Genomic DNA, 18,111 nt, shown 5'->3' with positions numbered 1-18,111 from the left:
CCGGAGCTGGGGGCTGCAGAACAGCAAAAGGCCTGCACCCAATGTTTGGGCCCCAAGTGGAGACAACCAGACCGCAGCGACTTGTGGGCGGGGGAGGGACCCTCTCCCTTTCTGACGTCACTTATGCCACAGGCCAGGATGGCTGTAGGCACAGGAGTATTGGGGGGGGGGGGGGCAGAGAGCTGTCTAATGAGGAGCTCTTCACCATGGCAACGTACTCCTGCCCCTAGAGATCAGGGTTTCAGGGAAGACCCTGTAGAGGTTGAAGAGACCCATTAGGTCCCATCTAGTCCAGCCCTCTGGGCTGGAGACAGGGTTGTTCTATCTCCAGTCTAGCTGCAGGGTCCTATGGGAGGCACTTCCACCACCTCCCCGGCAGGCCTGTCCACAGCTCCAGAGATCTTGCTGGTGGGGTGTTTCCCTGCTGCTCCTTTCTAACGCGTCACTCTGAGGGGGGATTCAACTCCTTCCACCCCACCCCATGCAGCAGCCTATGCAGCACAACTGCCTGTGGGGCTGACGTCCTTCAGACACCCTCCCCCCCAAGTTAATATTTCAGTCCTGTGACCCATCCCCACCCCTGGGGTTCAGCTTCGGTCTCTCCTTCGCAAGGGCATTTCAGTGCTTTCATCTGGACACAGCTCTGGTTTTCATGCTGCCGCTGCCAGATCAAGGCCTTGGTCCTGATCGTCAAAGCCATGGGCCAGTGAGGAGGCAGCTCATCAAGGCCCATTCCCCAGCGATCGTTTGTGCTGTGATCCTTCTGCCACTTGGGCAGCGCAGCGAGTTGTTACTGCTCCTGGGAACAGCCCTTGTGTAAGGGGACTCCCTGGCCAGCATAAGAGATGTGGTGGGAAAGGGGGCTTGGCCTCAGCCCTGGGGATCCTGTAATTTAAACTGGGGCTACCCAGGCCCAGACTGCCCTGGGAGGCAGTTTAAAGGCACAAGCAGGAAGCGAGCAATGAAGAAGCAGGGCCACTGGTCACTCAGCCCGCTGCGCTCCTTGGGAAGTGCTGGCACAGAGCCCAGGCAGGGGGCAGATGGGGTCTGGTCTGGCTGTGGAACCAAGCTCCCCATGAGATGAGCCTAACCCAGGGTCTGACGTCCATGGGGGAGCGCACGGGGCCCACCTCTGGGATCAAGCCTTCCTGCCCTAGCTGGACTGCCAGTCATCACAACACTCCCCCGTCCAGAGCAACGCTTTCCCAGAGCTTCCTGGAGGGGCCAAACACAGCATGAAATCTACTGGGGGCCTCCCTACACCTGGCTAACTAACCAGCTCAGCCCTGGACGCGGCTGTGAGGGGAACCAGATGGGGTCCTGGAGCCTGTTTAATGCCTTGCAGTGCTGGGGGCAGGGCAGCACATCCCACCCTGTGACCAGGGATGCTTGTCATGGTCAACAGTGGCTCCTTCTGGCCAAGTGAGGAACAGCACAGCTGAGCTGGAAGGGAAACGGGGGTCAGTGCTACAGGGTAGCCCTGATCTCAGTCTCCCAAAAGGGGAGGCATTAAAGCAATCTTTAGGGGGTCTAAAAGGGTCTCCAGGGTTCCTGAAGGGAACCTTCAGGTGCTAGCATAGGGCACAAAGGCACGTGGATGGTGGCATGTGGGCAATTTGTGTTGGAGGCAGCATTTCTCTCCTTGGGCCAGCAGTCCTCATCTGAATCACAGAGCTGGCCCCTGCCCAAGATATGGAGAACGGGGGGTTAATGGCTGGGAATCGCTATGCATGCAACATTGGCATCAGTTTGAGAGGCAGCAGGGGAGCCCAAGCAGGTGGCCTTGAGTCAATGGCAAACCCAACATGGGGTGCAAAGGGCAGGGGAGGAATCAGTCCCAAGTAATAGATGTATAAGTTAAGCCTGAGCCTGCAAGTCAGCTGATCCCCCCCTTCCCAGGACACACACACCAGGGTCAGCCACGGCTGCACCAGGGCAATGAATAGCATAAAGTCCTTCCCTTCCCTTCTTAATGGGGCCAGTTAGATTATTGTGGTCTGAAATTAGGTGTAATTAAATCTGGGATTAATTCCTTTGCCTTGAGAACAGCAACACGGAGGGGCCGTGCAAAGGGAAGATAGAATGAAAGCCCAGCAGTAGCTCTGGGAAGCAGGAGAGGAGAATTTCCAAAAATCTGTTGTCAATTAATGCTGTGCCCCACCTTTGATTCCTTGAACCAAAGATATTGCACAATAGAGATTTCAGTTATGTGCAACTATGCATCAGATCAGACCCTCTGCAGAGAATATAACACTTCTCAGTTGGCAAAACTTCCCCGACCTTCCCAGTGCTTAAAATCCATCTCTCTCTAACTCCACCATCCATCTAAAATACCCCCTCCAGCCTCACTGATCTCGTCCCAGTTTGCCTCTTATAATATAAAAACAAGGGGACCTCCCAAGACATTAAAAGGCAACACAGATAAAACTGATAGGAGGAAACACTTTAAATGTCTAATTCATCTTGCATCCGACGAAGTGGGTATTCACCCACGAAAGCTCATGCTCCAATACGTTTGTTAGTCTATAAGGTGCAACAGAACTCTTTTCCGCTAATTCATCTCTGGAGCTCACTGCCACAAGACACGGGTGAGGTAAACAGTTTGATAGGGTTTTGAAAAAAGTGTAAGGTGTTTATAGTGATGATGGGAAAGAATAAAAATGTGTAAAGGAGATCAACCTTCCTGCTCCAAGGTATAACCGCACACCCAGAAATCTGTGGTAGAAATGGCCCCCAATGGGCTTCTTATTCTTAAGGTCCACATTTTTGAGACCATCCCTGATTTTGGATGCTGATTTGAGACATGATTTTCCAAATGCTGAGCACCACCAACCTAATTTGAAACCAAGAGAGCTTTGGGCCCCCAGCATCCCTGGAAATTTGGCCTCAGATCTCTCAGCGCCCGCAGCCTAGGAGGCAACTTTGGAAAATGTGGCATTATTGTCCCTTATCGAAGGGTTTTGATGTCTGAATCACAGAATCTCAGGGTTGGAAGGGACCTCAGGAGGTAGCTAGTCTGCCTCTGAAGTATCTGATACTGGCCACTGCCAGAGCCAGGACACTGAACTAGAGGGACCTCGGGCCTGTTCCAGGCTAGCAACTCCTCTGTCCTGCTACAGCCTGGGTCAAAAAGGCAGAGGAGTCTCCAAATTGCCCCTGACATCACGGCACATGGCAGGTTCCAGCTTCACCTCAAAGGGAGAGACTTGAACATCCGCAGCCTGTCTTTTGGAGTCCTGGTTTGTTTGAAGTTTCTGTGTCTACACATTTAAAATCAATTGTAAGCAGTAGTGCAAGGCATTGGCTTGACAACCCAGCAGCAGGGCTGGTACAAGGATGTTTCACGCCCTAGGCGAAACTTCCACCTTGCGCCCCCCCCCCGTGCCCCCGCCCTGAGGCCCCCCCCGAGGCAGCTCCCCCCCCCGCCCTGAGGCACCCCCTTGCAGCAGCTCCCACCCCACCCTCTGCCCTGAGGCACCCCCCCGCCCCAGCTTACCCCTGCTCCACGCACGAGCACCCCATCGCTGCTTCACTTCTCCCGCCTCCCAGGCTTGGGGCGCCTTAGATGATTTGCGCCGCAAACCTGGGAGGCGGGAGAAGTGAAGCAGCTCACCCCTGCCCCGCCTTCTCCCCGAGCCCCCCATGGCTGTTTCACTTCTCCTGCCTCCCATGCTTGCGGCGCCAATCAGCTTAGGCACTGCAAGCCTGGGAGGCGGGAGAAGTGAAGCAGCCACTGCGTGCTCGGGGAGGAGGCGGGGCAGGGGTGAGCTGGGGCGGGGAGTTCCCCTGCGTGCCGCCCCCACCCTTACTTGCTGCAGGTGGCCCTCCCCGCGCTCCCCTGCCCCAGCTCTCTCTGCCTAAATGCCGGCAGTGACCGGGGCGGCCGAAGATCCAGCTGCTGCGGTCGCTGCCGAAGAAAATGGCGCCCCCCAAATCCCAGTGCCTTAGTCGCCTAAATGGTTGCACCGGCCCAGCCCAGCAGGCCCTACATTTAGCCACAGAAGAGGTCAAACAGCCAGCGACAGGATAAACTGCCATCTTCCCCCATCGCTACTATGCCAATGTGCCAGGAATTCACCTCTTGGTGTGAGGGAGGATTCAGTCACTAGGCCAGGCACAGATATGCCAAACCTGTGGAAAAAAACACAGAAATTGGGCTTGTTTTTGGCTTAATTGGCTTGTGAGTTGCTTGTTGGCTAGTTTTTGGCTTGTAGTTTGTTTGGCTTGTAGCTTGTTGCTTCTATCTTTTGATCAGCTCCCAGCAAGCAGGGGCAAGGAGAGGCAAGGGGGGGGAGAGAGTCAGGGGTGCACAGCGGGCCCACCACAGTCTCTGACTGCACGCCAGGGAGATCTAGTCACATAGAGTGTTGGGGTTCTTAGGGATTGGCTTGTTTTGAAATGGGATTAGCTTGATTTTTGGCTTATTGTGAAAGTCAGGGTGCTTATTTACCATGTGAAAGTTGGCAACTGTGGCCAGGCAGTTATTCATACCTCTGCTGAGGCTGAATCATTCTGGGCTTCATGTGGACACCGATGCATTTCACAGAGGGCCCTGCGTGGCTGTTAGACAACAGTGACTCTTAGTTGCAACTGAGCTGGGATCCATGTTCCAGGACCCTTTAAAGGAAGACACGCATCGTTGTTTGGAATGATGCAACAGATCATCAAAACCAACTGAACCACATCCAGAAATAAATCAGTGTGCAATTGGATTCTCCCCTGCCCTGTGCAAAAGGGGTGTGTGTGAAATGCTGCCCAGCAACTTGCACAGGAGTCAAAGGCCATGCAAGGTGCAAGAATCAGGCTCCCAGGTCTAACACCAGAAACCTTTCCTATGCCAGTTGCCATAGCCCTGTGAAATCTGTGGATCTGACTTCCTCTGATGAATGCAGATTTCAATGGGGAAGTATCAGAGGGGTAGCTGTGTTAGTCTGGATCTGTAAAAGCAGCAAAGAATCCTGTGGCACCTTATAGACTAACAGACGTTTTAGAGCATGAGCTTTCGTGGGTGAATACTATAGACTAACAGACGTTTTGATGGTGGGGTGGAAGCTGTTGAAATCGTGGTGGAATTTTTCCAGAGTCCAAATTCTACAGGCCACTTCCCTCAGAACCCACTGAGGAATACACTAAGAAACTGCACCATCTACTCAGGACACTCCCTACACTAACACCAGAACAAATCAACATACCCTCAGAGCCCCGACCAGGGTTATTCTATCTACTACCCACGATCCACAAACCCGGAAATCCTGGATGCCCCATCATCTCGGGTACTGGCACTCTCACTGAAGGACTGGCTGGATATGTGGACTCTTTACTCAGACCCTATGCCACCAGTACTCCCAGCTATCTCCGTGACACCACTGATTTCCTGAGGAAACTACAATTGGTGACCTTCCAGAAAACACCATCCTAGCCACCATGGATGTAGAGGCTCTCTACACAAACATCCCACACACTGATGGAATACAAGCTGTCAGGAACAGTATCCCTGATGATGCCACAGCACAACTGGTTGCTGAGCTCTGTGCCTTTATCCTCACACACAACTATTTCAAATTTGATGACAATATATATCTCCAGATGAGTGGCACCGCTATGGGCACCCGCATGGCCCCACAATATGCCAATATATTTATGGCCAACCTGGAACAACGCTTCCACAGCTCTCGTCCACTCACGCCCCTTCTCTACCTACGCTACATTGATGACATCTTCATCATCTGGACCCATGGGAAGGAGACTCTGGAAAAATTCCACCACGATTTCAACAGCTTCCACCCCACCATCAACCTCAGCCTGGACCAATCTACACGGGATGTCCACTTCCTAGACACCACTATACAAATAAGTGATGGTCACATTAACACCACCCTATACCGAAAACCTACCGACCGCTATGCCTACCTTCATGCCTCCAGCTTCCATCCCGGGCACACCACAAGATCCATTGTCTACAGCCAAGCACTGAGGTACAACTGCTCTAACCCCTCAGACAGAGACCAACACCTACAAAATCTCCACCAAGCATTCTCAAAACTACAGTACCCTCACGAAGAAATAAGGAAACAGATCAACAGAGCCAGACGTGTACCCAGAAGCCTCCTACTGCAAGACAAACCCAAGAAAGAAACCAACAGGACTCCACTGGCCATCACATACAACAAGGCCTCATCCTCCCTGATTGAACTAACCTCGTTATCTCCAGCTTGCTTCTTGCTTGCTTATATATACCTGCCCCTGGAAATTTCCACTACTTGCATCGGACGAAGTGGGTATTCACCCACGAAAGCTCATGCTCTAAAACGTCTGTTAGCCTATAAGGTGCCACAGGATTCTTTGCTGCTTTCAATGGGGAAGGCAGCCACCTTTGAATGCTTCAAGTATCAGAGGGGTAGCCGTGTTAGTCTGGTTCTGTAGAAGCAGCAAATAATCTTGTGGCACCTTATAGACTAACAGATGTTTTGCAGCATGAGCTTTCGTGGGTGAATACCCACTTCTTCGGATGCAAGCAGTGGAAATTTCCAGGGGCAGGTGTGTATATATAAGCAAGCAAGAAGCAAGCTAGAGATAACGAGGTTAGATCAATCAGGGAGGATGGGGCCCTGTTCCAGCAGCTGAGGTGTGAAAACCAAGGGAGGAGAAACTGGTTCTGTAATTGGCAAGCCATTCACAGTCTTTGTTTAGTCCTAAACTGATGGTGTTAAATTTGCAGATGAACTGCAGCTCAGCAGTTTCTCTTTGAAGTCTGGTCCTGAAGTTTTTTTGCTGTAGGATGGCCACCTTAAAATCTGCTATTGTGTGGCCAGGGAGGTTGAAGTGTTCTCCTACAGGTTTTTGTATATTGCCATTCCTAATGTCTGATTTGTGTCCATTTATCCTTTTCCTTAGAGACTGTCCAGTTTGGCCGACGTACATAGCAGAGGGGCATTGCTGGCATATGATGGCATATATTACATTGGTGGACGTGCAGGTGAATGAACCGGTGATGGTGTGGCTGATCTGGTTAGGTCCTGTGATGGTGTTGCTGGTGTAGATATGTGGGCAGAGTTGGCATCGAGGTTTGTTGCATGGGTTGGTTCCTGAGCTAGAGTTACTATGGTGCGGTGTGCAGTTGCTGGTGAGAATATGCTTCAGGTTGGCAGGTTGTCTGTGGGCGAGGACTGGCCTGCCATCCAAGGCCTGTGAAAGTGTGGGATCATTGTCCAGGATGGGTTGTAGATCCCTGATGATGCGTTGGAGGGGTTTGAGCTGGGGACTGTATGTGATGGCCAGTGGAGTCCTGTTGGTTTCTTTCTTGGGTTTGTCTTGCAGTAGGAGGCTTCTGGGTACACATCTGGCTCTGTTGATCTGTTTCCTTATTTCCTCGTGTGGGTACTGTAGTCTTGAGAATGCTTGGTGGAGATTTTCTAGGTGTTGGTCTCTGTCTGCGGGGTTAGAGCAGATACGGTTGTACCTCAGTGCTTGGCTGTAGACAATGGATCTTGTGGTGTGCCCGGGATGGAAGCTGGAGGCATGAAGGTAGGCATAGCGGTCGGTAGGTTTTCGGTAAAGGGTGGTGTTAATGTGACCACCACTTATTTGCACCGTGGTGTCTAGGAAGTGGACCTCCCATGTAGATAGGTCCAGGCTGAGGTTGATGGAGGGGTGGAAGCTGTTGAAATCATGGTGGAATTTTTCCAGAGTCTCCTTCCCATGGGTCCAGATGATGAAGATGTCATCAATGTAGCGTAGGTAGAGAAGGGGCGTGAGTGGACGGGAGCTGAGGAAGCGTTGTTCCAGGTCGGCCATAAAAATATTGGCATATTGTGGGGCCATGCGGGTGCCCATAGCGGTGCCACTCATCTGGAGATATATATTGTCATTAAATTTGAAATAGTTGTGTGTGAGGATAAAGGCACAGAGCTCAGCAACCAGTTGTGCTGTGGCATCATCAGGGATACTGTTCCTGACAGCTTGTATTCCATCAGTGTGTGGGATGTTTGTGTAGAGAGCCTCTACATCCATGGTGGCTAGGATGGTGTTTTCTGGAAGGTCACCAATGCATTGTAGTTTCCTCAGGAAATCAGTGGTGTCACGGAGATAGCTGGGAGTGCTTGTGGCGTAGGGTCTGAGCAGAGAGTCCACATATCCAGACAGTCCTTCAGTGAGAGTTCCAATGCCAGAGATGATGGGGCGTCCAGGATTTCCGGGTTTGTGGATCTTGGGTAGTAGATAGAATAACCCTGGTTGGGGTTCTAAGGGTATGTTGATTTGTTCCGGTGTTAGTGTAGGGAGTGTCCTGAGTAGATGGTGCAGTTTCTTAGTGTATTCCTCAGTGGGATCTGAGGGAAGTAGCCTGTAAAATTTGGTATTGGAGAGTTGTCTGGCGGCCTCCTTTTGGTAGTCAGACCTGTTCATGATGACAACAGCACCTCCTTTATCAGCCTCTTTGATTATAATGTCAGGATGGTTTCTGAGGCTGTGGATGGCATTGCGTTCTGCACGACTTAGTTATGAGGCAAGCAATGTTGTTTTTCCACAATTTCTGCCTGTGCACGTCGGCGGAAGCATTCAATGTATAGGTCCAGACTGTCATTTCGACCCTCAGGAGGAGTCCATGTGGAGTTCTTCTTCTTGTGCGGTTGGTGGGAGGGTAACTGTGTATCAGTGCGCTGTTCAGTGTTGTCCTGGAAGTATTGAGTCGGAGACGGCGAAAGTAGGCTTCCAGATCGCCGCAGAACTGTATCATGTTGGTGGGGGTGGCAGGGCAGAAAGAGAGTCCCCGAGATAGGACAGACTGTTCTTCTGGGCTGAGTGTGTGGCTGGATAGATTGACGATATTGCTGGGTGGGTTAGGGGTACCACGGTTGTGGCCTCATCTGGCAGGTAGGAGTTTAAACAGCTTACAGTCCTTTTTCCTTTTTAGAGAGGTGAAGTGAGTGATGTAGATCTCCTGTCTTATTTTAGTGAAGTCCGTTTGTATGGAAGTTTGGTTATTGATGAGAGTCTCTAGGTTGGAGAGCTCTTTTTTGATGTTTTCCTGTTTGCTGTATAGGATGCTGATCAGGTGGTTCCTCAGTTTCTTAGATAGAGTACGGCATAATCTCTCACTGTGGTCTGTGTAGTATGTAGATAGCAGTGGATTTTTTACCTTTAGTCCATTAGGTATGATGTCCATCCGTTTACATTTGGAAAGGAAGATGATATCCGTCTGTATTTGTGTAAGTTTCTTCATGAGGTTGATGGATTTGAATGCTGTTTCGAGTTGACTTTCAGATGATCTTTAGGGGAGCTATGAATGTAGTTCTACATTAAGTTACTGTCACTTGGACTTGTTTACTTTCTAGACAGATAGAAGGACCTGGACTTGTACATGATGATTAGCTGCAATCCCTCCCTCACTCCCACACAAACATACCACAGAGAGCTCCTGGGATGTCCTACTCTTAACCCACGGCCTCCCTCTCCCTTGAATGCCAGGAAGTGGGATGAGGGAGAGGTTTCCCTGCCAGCCAGCATCTCTTGCTTTCTTTTTATTTTAACTTGAAAGTTCCATTGAAACTGACAAGAGGAGTCATGAAAACCAGCTGATGAGAAGAATGCAAAATAGAATTGTTGATAGCACACCACACTTCTAGGGCTGCAAAGGCTCCCCAAGCTCTAATGAACACTCATGGCTTCCCTAGAGAAGTATGGAAATAGAATTGTTCCTATTTTATAGTTGGGGAAACTGAGGCACAGTGTTTAAGTGACTTGCCAAAGTCCATGCAGGTAGAGCTGCAAACAGACTCCAAATCTCCCAGGACCCACTCACACACCTTACCTACAAGGCTGTTCTTTATTCCTTAGAGGAACAGGTTTAAACCCCTATAGCACATGCACTCTTCAAATGCAGTGGGGGCTGGTTCTCCACCACCTTGTGCCATCATTAGCACCTATGCCCAGTGCATGTAAAAATGCTACCAAAATTCCCTTCCCTATTTACACCTGTGGTGGAACTTCCTGCTCACGCTGCATACCTGGCTCAAGGGTCTGCAGGAAGGGGGCTAGCCGGAGCTCATTGGGGGTGGGTGCAGTTTGCCTTCATGCACAGATCCCTGCCCCTACCTGCCTGTACATACACTGCAGCAGGTGCTGTATGACAAAGCCACGTTTTGCTCCCCCAGACTGACAAACGCGCATTCAAAGCTGACAGCTCTTCCCTCTGAACACACTGGGGAAAAGGTTCTCTCAGCCCAGCTGAGAAAAATCCCTTGCTCTGTACAGGGAGCTCTGAGCCAGTGGCTGCCACTAGCAATGCTCACACTTCCCAGGTATTTGTAATACTGGTGGGGGATTGGATGGATGGATGGATGTATCCAACAATGCTGGATAGCAGATCAGGGGTCTTTTCCTTTAACATCCCCCTCAGCCCTCTCTCCCCTTCCTAAGTTCAGTACAGATGCGTCTGAGTTAGCATCAAAGGAAGAGCAGTTTCATAAAAGGCCCCCACAGGTGCACGTTGGGACAGAGAATAGGAAAGAGCAAATGTGTGCAGAAGGGCAAGGGAGAGGAAGGTGGGAAGGGGGGTGAAAGGCTCAAAGGAGGCAGGAAAGACTCAAGGTTTACAATGAGAGGAACAAATTGGGGGCAAAGAAGCAACCACGTGAGTTAAACCACTTCTTCCTGTCTGGCCTTGCAAGAGGCCCTATGACGTGGGGCAGGAGCACTGGCTGTGGAGGGGCTCAGAGCTACTCCCGTCCAAACGCTTCTCTCCAGGAGCTGCAGGGAACAAGATGTTAGGCTTCACTATGCAAAGGCCCAGCTACTCCTGTCCAGGGAGGAATTGGCACTGCAGGAATGGTGGGGGCTGTGGGGCAGCTCCCAGCCTCTCCCTGCAGGAGAACAGGGTAGTGGTGCTTTGTGCAGTGAGGACCCCGCAGCTGTGCACTCGTCACCTTTCATTCAGAAGCTGCTTAAGGAACAATTGCCAAGTAATCAGCCTGCAGCCCTGAGCCTTTTCCACCAGATACAGGCCATGAATTCTCTCTTGTGTCCAGTCCCTTCCGTTAGTTGCCAGGCAACCACATGCCCGGTGGAGGTGCAGCTCTGTCACCTCCAGGGCCCAGCAGCGTCCCATTTCCTACTAATGACACATCTCAGGGTACGGAGGGTGTGGGGGGGTCCTGTTCCTAGTCACCCTGAGAGCTTCCTCTGCTCCTTCTGCACAGTCTAGAGGGAACTCATTAGAGGCTCGTCAGCCCCCAGAAACCCAGCATGATCATGCTCCCATGAGCTGGTGCCTCTGCCAACACTTTCTGTGCTAATCACGGCTGGGACTGCCACTCACTCCCCAAACAGGCTCCTGTGTGAGTCAGCTCCTGGAGCTGGCCTGGGCTGCTCTGGGCACCTGAGTCCCACAGGTGCTGGGTGCTGAGGAGCGGGAGAAATCTCCTCGCAGGATGGTCCTGTGCAGGGTTACTAGATAGCAACTGTGAAAAAACAGGACTGGGGGTGGGGGGTAATAGGTGCCTATATAAGAAAAAGTCCCCAAAAATGGGACTGTCCCTTTAAAAAAATGGGACATCTGGTCACCCTAGTCCTGGGTGCAGGGAGATTTGAAATCTCGTTTACAGCCTGCGGGAGAGGTCAGGTAAACTGCCTCCCGGTCAGCCTGGGGGCACAGATGCGCTTTCTCTCAGTCTCTTGCACCCCTCTAAGATCCCTGCTTCTATCTAGGTCAGGCCTGCACAACATGCGGCCCGCGTGGGCTCACTGTGTGGCCTGCGGCGGCGGGTGAGGGAGGGGAGCTGAGGAGGTGAGCGAGCGAGCGGGCAGGCAGTGGTGGGGGGGCAGGTGAGCCGACGGCGGGGGAGGGGGGCTGAGGAAGCGAGTGGGAGGGCAGTGGCGGGGAGGCAGGTGAGCCGGCGGCTGGTCCCAGCTCACCACCGCTCCGCCTCTGCCTCCTCCCATGAAGCTCTGTCCCGCTTCTCCCCTTCCCCCCCCCCCACTTCCCGCGAATCAGCTGTTAGTGCGGGAAGCCTGGGAGGGCTGAGAAGCAGTGTGGCGGCTTCGCGCTCAGGCCCAGGGAGGCGGAGGGGAGCTGGGGCGGGGAGCAGTTCCCCTGCGCGCCCCCCGGGTTACCTGCTGTGGCATGGGTGGCCCTCCTCGCACCCCCCCGCCCCAGCTCACCTCCGCCTCCATCTCCCTGGGCCTGAGTGCGAAGCCACCACATCGCTTCTCTGCCCTCCCAGGCTTCCCGCGCAAACAGCTGATTCGTGGGAAACTGGGGGGTGGGGGCTGCGAGCTCGGCCTGACCCAGTGCTCCAGGTGCTGCACGGCGGTGGCGGGACCTGGCTCCAGCCGAGCGGCGCGGCTGTAGCGCCGCCAGCCACCTCCAGGCAGGTAAGGGGGCAGGGAGCAGGGGGGTTGGATAGAGGGCAGGGGAGTTCGAGAGGGGGTGATCTGGGGGGGGAGTTGATAGGGATTGGCACGGTCAGAAGGTGGGGAACAGGGGAGTTGAATGGGGGCAAGGGTCCCAGGGGGGCCGTCAGGAAGGAGAGGGAGGTTGGATGGGGGGCAGTCAGGGGCAGGGGTTCCAGGGGCAGTCAGGGGACAGGGAGAAGGGGTGGTTGGATGGGGCAGGGGTTCCGGGGCCATGAGGAATGAGAGGAGGGGTTGGATGGGGTGGCAGGGGCAGTCAGGGGACAGGGAAGGGGGTGGATAGGGCGGGGTCCCGGGGGCATCAAGGAACGCGGGGGTTGGATGGGGCAGGAGTCCCAGGGGCGGGGCAGGCCACGACCCCCTTGTGGGGTGAGGAGGGAACTGGTTGTTTAGATTTTGGCAGCTCATCACTGGCCGGAGGGATGGGGGGCTGAGGAGGCAAGCGGGCAGGCAGTGGCGGGGGGTGAGTAGGCGAGCCGAGGAGGGGGGAGCTGAGAAGGCGAGTGGGGGGCAGGTGAGCTGGGGGGCTGAGGAGGTGAGCGGGCGGCAGGGGGTGGGGGGCTGAGGAGACGAGCTACGAGTCAGTGCCTGACCTGTTCTACTGATTTGGTCTGGCTCCCATCCCCTCTCCAAGGGTTGCAGCTATCTGGAGGTGCTGCCTCCCTCATCCACACCTCCTTCATTCAACAGGGCAATTGATTACAAAGTGGGGGGAAGATCTTATTCTGCTTCTAGCAAAAAGACATTTTTCTTTTACCTTAATTATACTACCTTAGGGGCCTGCTATAACATATTACCAAGGTTCAATACCGCGGTTTCGGCCGGGCGGCACTGGGGAAGGAGGGTTTGTTTCCATGTGGCGGCGCGCTGAGGGGTTGTTTCGAGGGGCTGGGAGACGCTGGGGGGGGTGTTTTCACAGGGCAAGCAGTGCTGGGGGATTATGTTTTGGGGGGCTGGATGGTGCTGGGGGGGGTTCAGCAGCGCTGGGAGGGGGGTCGGCAGGGCCGGGGGGGGGGGGGGTCAGCCCTCAGCTGTTTTCTTTGGAGTAATATGGCCCTCGCTGCTTTATGAGTTGTGCAGGCCTGATCTAGGTGCTTATACAGCCCCCATCACTGCGGGATCCCAGCATCTCAAAGGCACAGCGCTTGGGGAGAAAATTAACACCCCCTCCCTTCCCTTCCCTTCCCCCACTGGAGGAGGCGTGAGGAAATAATCAGCATTGCCGAAGAATAGGGACTGTTGCTAGATCTCACCTTGCCTAACGCCTCTGCCTGCTTGGGGCTCAGATCTCCCACCCTGCCACTCATGGTCTCTTCTGTGTTGACCAGCTGGCTTCTGTCTGCAGCCTCCTCTGACCAAGGCAGTTCATTCCAGACTTGATCTTCCTGTGCCAGGCTGCAAGCTCCACCTCTTAAAGGGGACAGCTCCCTGGCAGCCCTGATGGGTTTCAGACACGCGGGAAGCATGTAGGAGGCCAGGCAGGACCAGTTTTGCTGGAAGGCGAGGGCATTGTAGCCAGAGTGCTGTGGCAGAGGTGTTGGGCAGGGAGCAGTCGCCCCCGTGCGTGGCTGGCACTGTCTGGTACAGCCCCTGCCCCTTGACAACCTGTGATAATAGACGGTAACTTGTGCCTCTGACCTTGGACTCTTGCTCCGTTGCCCAGTTTGCCCTCTCGGTCACTAACCCCGTCCTGCCTGGGCACAGCTGCTGCCGAAAGCTTCGATGGCCGCTGCAGGAGTGTGTTTGCACTGAAAAGAGATGGGAGATTTTGATGCCAAGTTTTTGTTTTGTTCCTTTGGATCAAAATTATGAATTCACCCAGAGATCCCCCAGTGTCTGCACTGCCAACACACAGGACATGTGTGTCACGCCCCAGACCGGCTGCCTTTGAATGCCTTTGTCCCAGCCCAGAGTTCTCCCCCTCCCCTTTGTTGTTTTTATTTTGCAGACACACTGTTCCCTTGCATTCTCCAGTCAAAGCACCCAAAGAATCGGAGGTCTCTCAGCAGCAGTGCTGAGCACTCACACTGACTCCAGGCCAGGTTCCTTCAGGGTCAGGCACTAGGGTCCTGACCCTTGGGTGGTGGCTGAGCTAAACTCTGTGCAGCTTAGAGGAGGGGGAGAAGAGAAAAGCAGCCCTATGCCACCTTCCTGCCTGAGTCTGGGCCCTCCAGGGAGTAGGTCAGCCCCTGGCACAAGCTAGAGCAACCAGAGGGCTGCTCTAATTTATGCTTAGCTGCAGTGGTACCCAAAGCCCCATTCCAGCAACAAGAAATGTGCAGAGGGCACTTCCACCATTGTAGGTTGTGATTGCTCTCTATGGCAGGAACTGTCTTCTTTGCTATTGCTCTGTACAGCACCTGGCACAATGGGGCCCTGATCCTTCACTGGGGTTCCTAGGTGTTACAGATAGTTAAAAATATCAGAACACCCTCTCCCACAGTTATGCCCTGTGCTGGGAGCTGCAAGTTCTGAGCCATTCACCTGGTTCTGCAGCAGCCAGGCCAGGGGCAACTGGCTATGCAGCTTCTTTATGCCTGCAGAGCTGGGGTACATGGGACATAGTGAAGGCCAGAATCAGGGCCTAGGTTCTTCGGTAGCTATCAGGCAGCTTCTAGACTCAGGCTGCAAGTGCTAGAGAGGCCACTGCCAGGAACCAGGGAGCAGGGTTGAGGTGTCCATGGCAGACACACCAGAACTGCATCTAGCCTGGCAATCATCAAAAACTCCTGCACCATTGAGCAAGAGCCAGCGCAGCTGCCCAATGGACACACTAATGTGGACTGACCCCAGGTGTTTTAGCTCCATGGTATCTAACCTGGTACAGGCTATTATTGTTTGTATTGCAGTAGCATCTAGAAACCGCTATCATAGACCAGACCCCCGTTGTGTTAGGCCTGGTGCAGCTCCTTCCATAGTCTTCTCCCACCTTTAGCTTCTTACCTGCTGCCCACCCACCCAGATGCCTGGAACAGATTCCCACCTTGGGCTGTATAAGTAGGGGCATTGCCAGCAGATCGAGGGACGTGATCATTCCCCTCTATTCGGCATTGGTGAGGCCTCATGTGGAGTACTGTGCCAGTTTTGGGCCCCACACTACAAGAAGGATGTGGAAAAATTGGAAAGAGTCCAGCGGAGGGCAACAAAAATGATTAGGGGGCTGGAGCACATGACTTATGAGGAGAGGCTGAGGGAACTGGGATTGTTTAGTCTGCAGAAGAGAAGAATGAGGGGGGATTTGATAGCTGCTTTCAGCTACCTGAAAGGGAGCTCCAAAGAGGATGGATCTAGACCAGGGGTAGGCAACCTTTCAGAAGTGCTGTGCCGAGTCTTCATTTATTCACTCTAACTTACGGTTTCGCATGCCAGTCATACATTTTAACGTTTTTAGAAGGTCTCTTTCTATAAGTCTATAATATATAACTAAACTATTGTTGTATGTAAAGTAAATAAGGTTTTTAAAATGTTTAAGAAGCTTCATTTAAAACTAAATTGGGCAACAAAATGGCAAATGAAATTTAATGTGGATAAATGTAAAGTAATGCACATTGGAAAAAGTAACCCCAACTATACATACAATATGATGGGGGCAAATTTAGCAACAAGGAGTCAGGAAAAAGATCTTGGAGTCATCGTGGATAGTTCTCTGAAGATGTCCACGCAGTGTGCAGAGGCGGTCAAAAAAGCAAATAGGATGTTAGGAATCATTAAAAAGGGGATAGAGAATAAGACTGAAAATATATTATTGTCCTTATATAAATCCATGGTACGCCCACATCTCGAATACTGTGTACAGATGTGGTCTCCTCACCTCAAAAAAGATATTCTAGCACTAGAAAAGGTTCAGAAAAGGGCAACTAAAATGATTAGGGGTTTGGAGAGGGTCCCATATGAGGAAAGATTAAAGAGGCTAGGACTCTTCAGCTTGGAAAAGAGAAGACTAAGGGGGGATATGATAGAGGTATATAAAATCATGAGTGATGTTGTGAAAGTGGATAAGGAAAAGTTATTTACTTATTCCCATAATACAAGAACTAGGGGTCACCAAATGAAATTAATAGGCAGCAGGTTTAAAACAAATAAAAGGAAGTTCTTCTTCACGCAGCGCACAGTCAACTTGTGGAACTCCTTACCTGAGGAGGTCGTGAAGGCTAGGACTATAACAATGTTTAAAAGGGGACTGGATAAATTCATGGTGACTAAGTCCATAAATGGCTATTAGCCAGGATGGGTAAGAATGGTGTCCCTAGCCTCTGTTCGTCAGAGGATGGAGATGGATGGCAGGAGAGAGATCACTTGATCATTGCCTGTTAGGTTCACTCCCTCTGGGGCACCTGGCATTGGCCACTGTCAGTAGGCAGATACTGGGCTAGATGGACCTTTGGTCTGACCCGATACGGCCGTTCTTATGTTCTTAAATTAAAATGCAGAGCCCCCCGGACCGGTGGCCAGGACCCAGGCAGTGTGAGTGCCACTGAAAATCAGCTCAAGTGCCGCCTTTGGCACGTGTGCCATAGGTTGCCTATCCCTGATCTAGACTGTGGCAGTCTAGATGACAGAACAAGGAGTAATGGTCTCAAGTTGCAGAGGGGGAGGTTTAGGTTGGATATTAGGAAAACCTTTTTCACTAGGAGGGAGGTGAAGCACTGGAATGGGTTACCTAGGGAGGGGGTGGAATCTCCTTCCTTAGAGGTTTTTAAGGTCAGGCTTGACAAAGCCCTGGCTGGGATGATTTAGTTGGCAATTGGTCCTGCTTTGAGCAGGGGGTTGGACTAGATGACCTGAGGTCCCTTCCAACCCTGAGATTCTATGATTCAGAGCCACCCCCCTTCATATCTTGCCTTGAAGCCCTACTTCACCCAGGAATGCTTCAGATGTTGCTGTCGGCGCTAATAACCTTCCCATGGCCTCCTGTCCCCGAACAGCTGTCTCTGGTCAGTTCTTGGCATATCTCATCTGTGTTTGTCTGATCTCTCCTAGCTCCCAGTTTACCTTTAGCCACAAGCGGGGTTGTCATCAATTCAAGGGTGGAACTTAATGGATATGCTGGATTGGTGGCTTACAGGAGGTGAGGGTATAACAGCACTATAAAAAGTATTAATATTTATAAGGGAGCAGAGAACTAAGATTCCCAGCTCCTGGGTTCAATTCCCAGTGGCCCACAGAGTTGCTATGTAACCTGGAGCATGTCACTTAGAATCCGGGCCTTCGTTTCCCTATTCATTTCTAGTATGAGAGGCTCACGGTAGAGCTGGGCAAAAAGTGCAAAAGCATTTTTGCAGACATTTTTTTCAAAAAATGTGGCACTTTCCATTTTAATTATTTTCTGACCTCTTGATGAATGGGATTGAGAGGCTCAGCTGCAGTGCTGGCTGGAGCTGGGGGAGCCAAGGCCATGGCTAAGGGGTGTTTGGTGAGAGCGGGGGATGAGGGTCCCAGTTGGGTGGGCCCAGGTGGAGTGCGATAAGTGGCGCATCCCAACCTAACCCTAATGTCATTGCCTTACCCCGTATCCAGAACGGCCCTGTTCCCCAGCCACAGGCGTCTGAGGTCACCGCCTGTACCCAGAGTGACCCTGCTCCCCTCCCCTCCCCTGTGAGCTCAGTGCTACACCCCTGTATCCAGGGACCCTGCCCCCCTCCCCCAGGCCTCTGTGAGCTCACTGCTACTCCCCTGTATCCATAACCCTGCTCCCCTCCCCTG

General features: G+C 52.4%; 1 protein-coding gene across 4 annotated transcripts in view; it reads right to left on the bottom strand.

Moving 5' to 3' along the window:
- SEC14L2 (SEC14 like lipid binding 2) overlaps positions 1 to 18,020 on the bottom strand; it is a 54,417-nt gene extending 36,397 nt beyond the window's left edge. For 2 of the 4 annotated variants that reach the window (XM_039505438.1, XM_039505439.1), the window contains exons 1-2: positions 17,915 to 17,953; positions 13,662 to 14,156 (exon numbers count right to left, since the gene is read on the bottom strand). In XM_039505438.1, coding sequence (XP_039361372.1) covers positions 13,662 to 13,874 — 213 coding nt within the window. In that variant the 5' untranslated portion in view covers positions 13,875 to 14,156; positions 17,915 to 17,953. Of the gene's footprint in view, positions 1 to 4,078; positions 4,099 to 13,661; positions 14,157 to 17,914 lie in introns of those variants that run through there. The other 2 variants (XM_039505441.1, XM_039505440.1) reach the window with 2 other exon arrangements.
- Between the last annotated feature and the right edge of the window lie 91 nt (positions 18,021 to 18,111).

This window comes from Mauremys reevesii, linkage group 18 (assembly GCF_016161935.1).
Source record: "Mauremys reevesii isolate NIE-2019 linkage group 18, ASM1616193v1, whole genome shotgun sequence".
NCBI classification, from domain to species: domain Eukaryota; kingdom Metazoa; phylum Chordata; order Testudines; family Geoemydidae; genus Mauremys; species Mauremys reevesii.
Note: the sequence above shows the minus strand (reverse complement) of the source record. Positions and strands in the feature narration are given on the sequence as shown.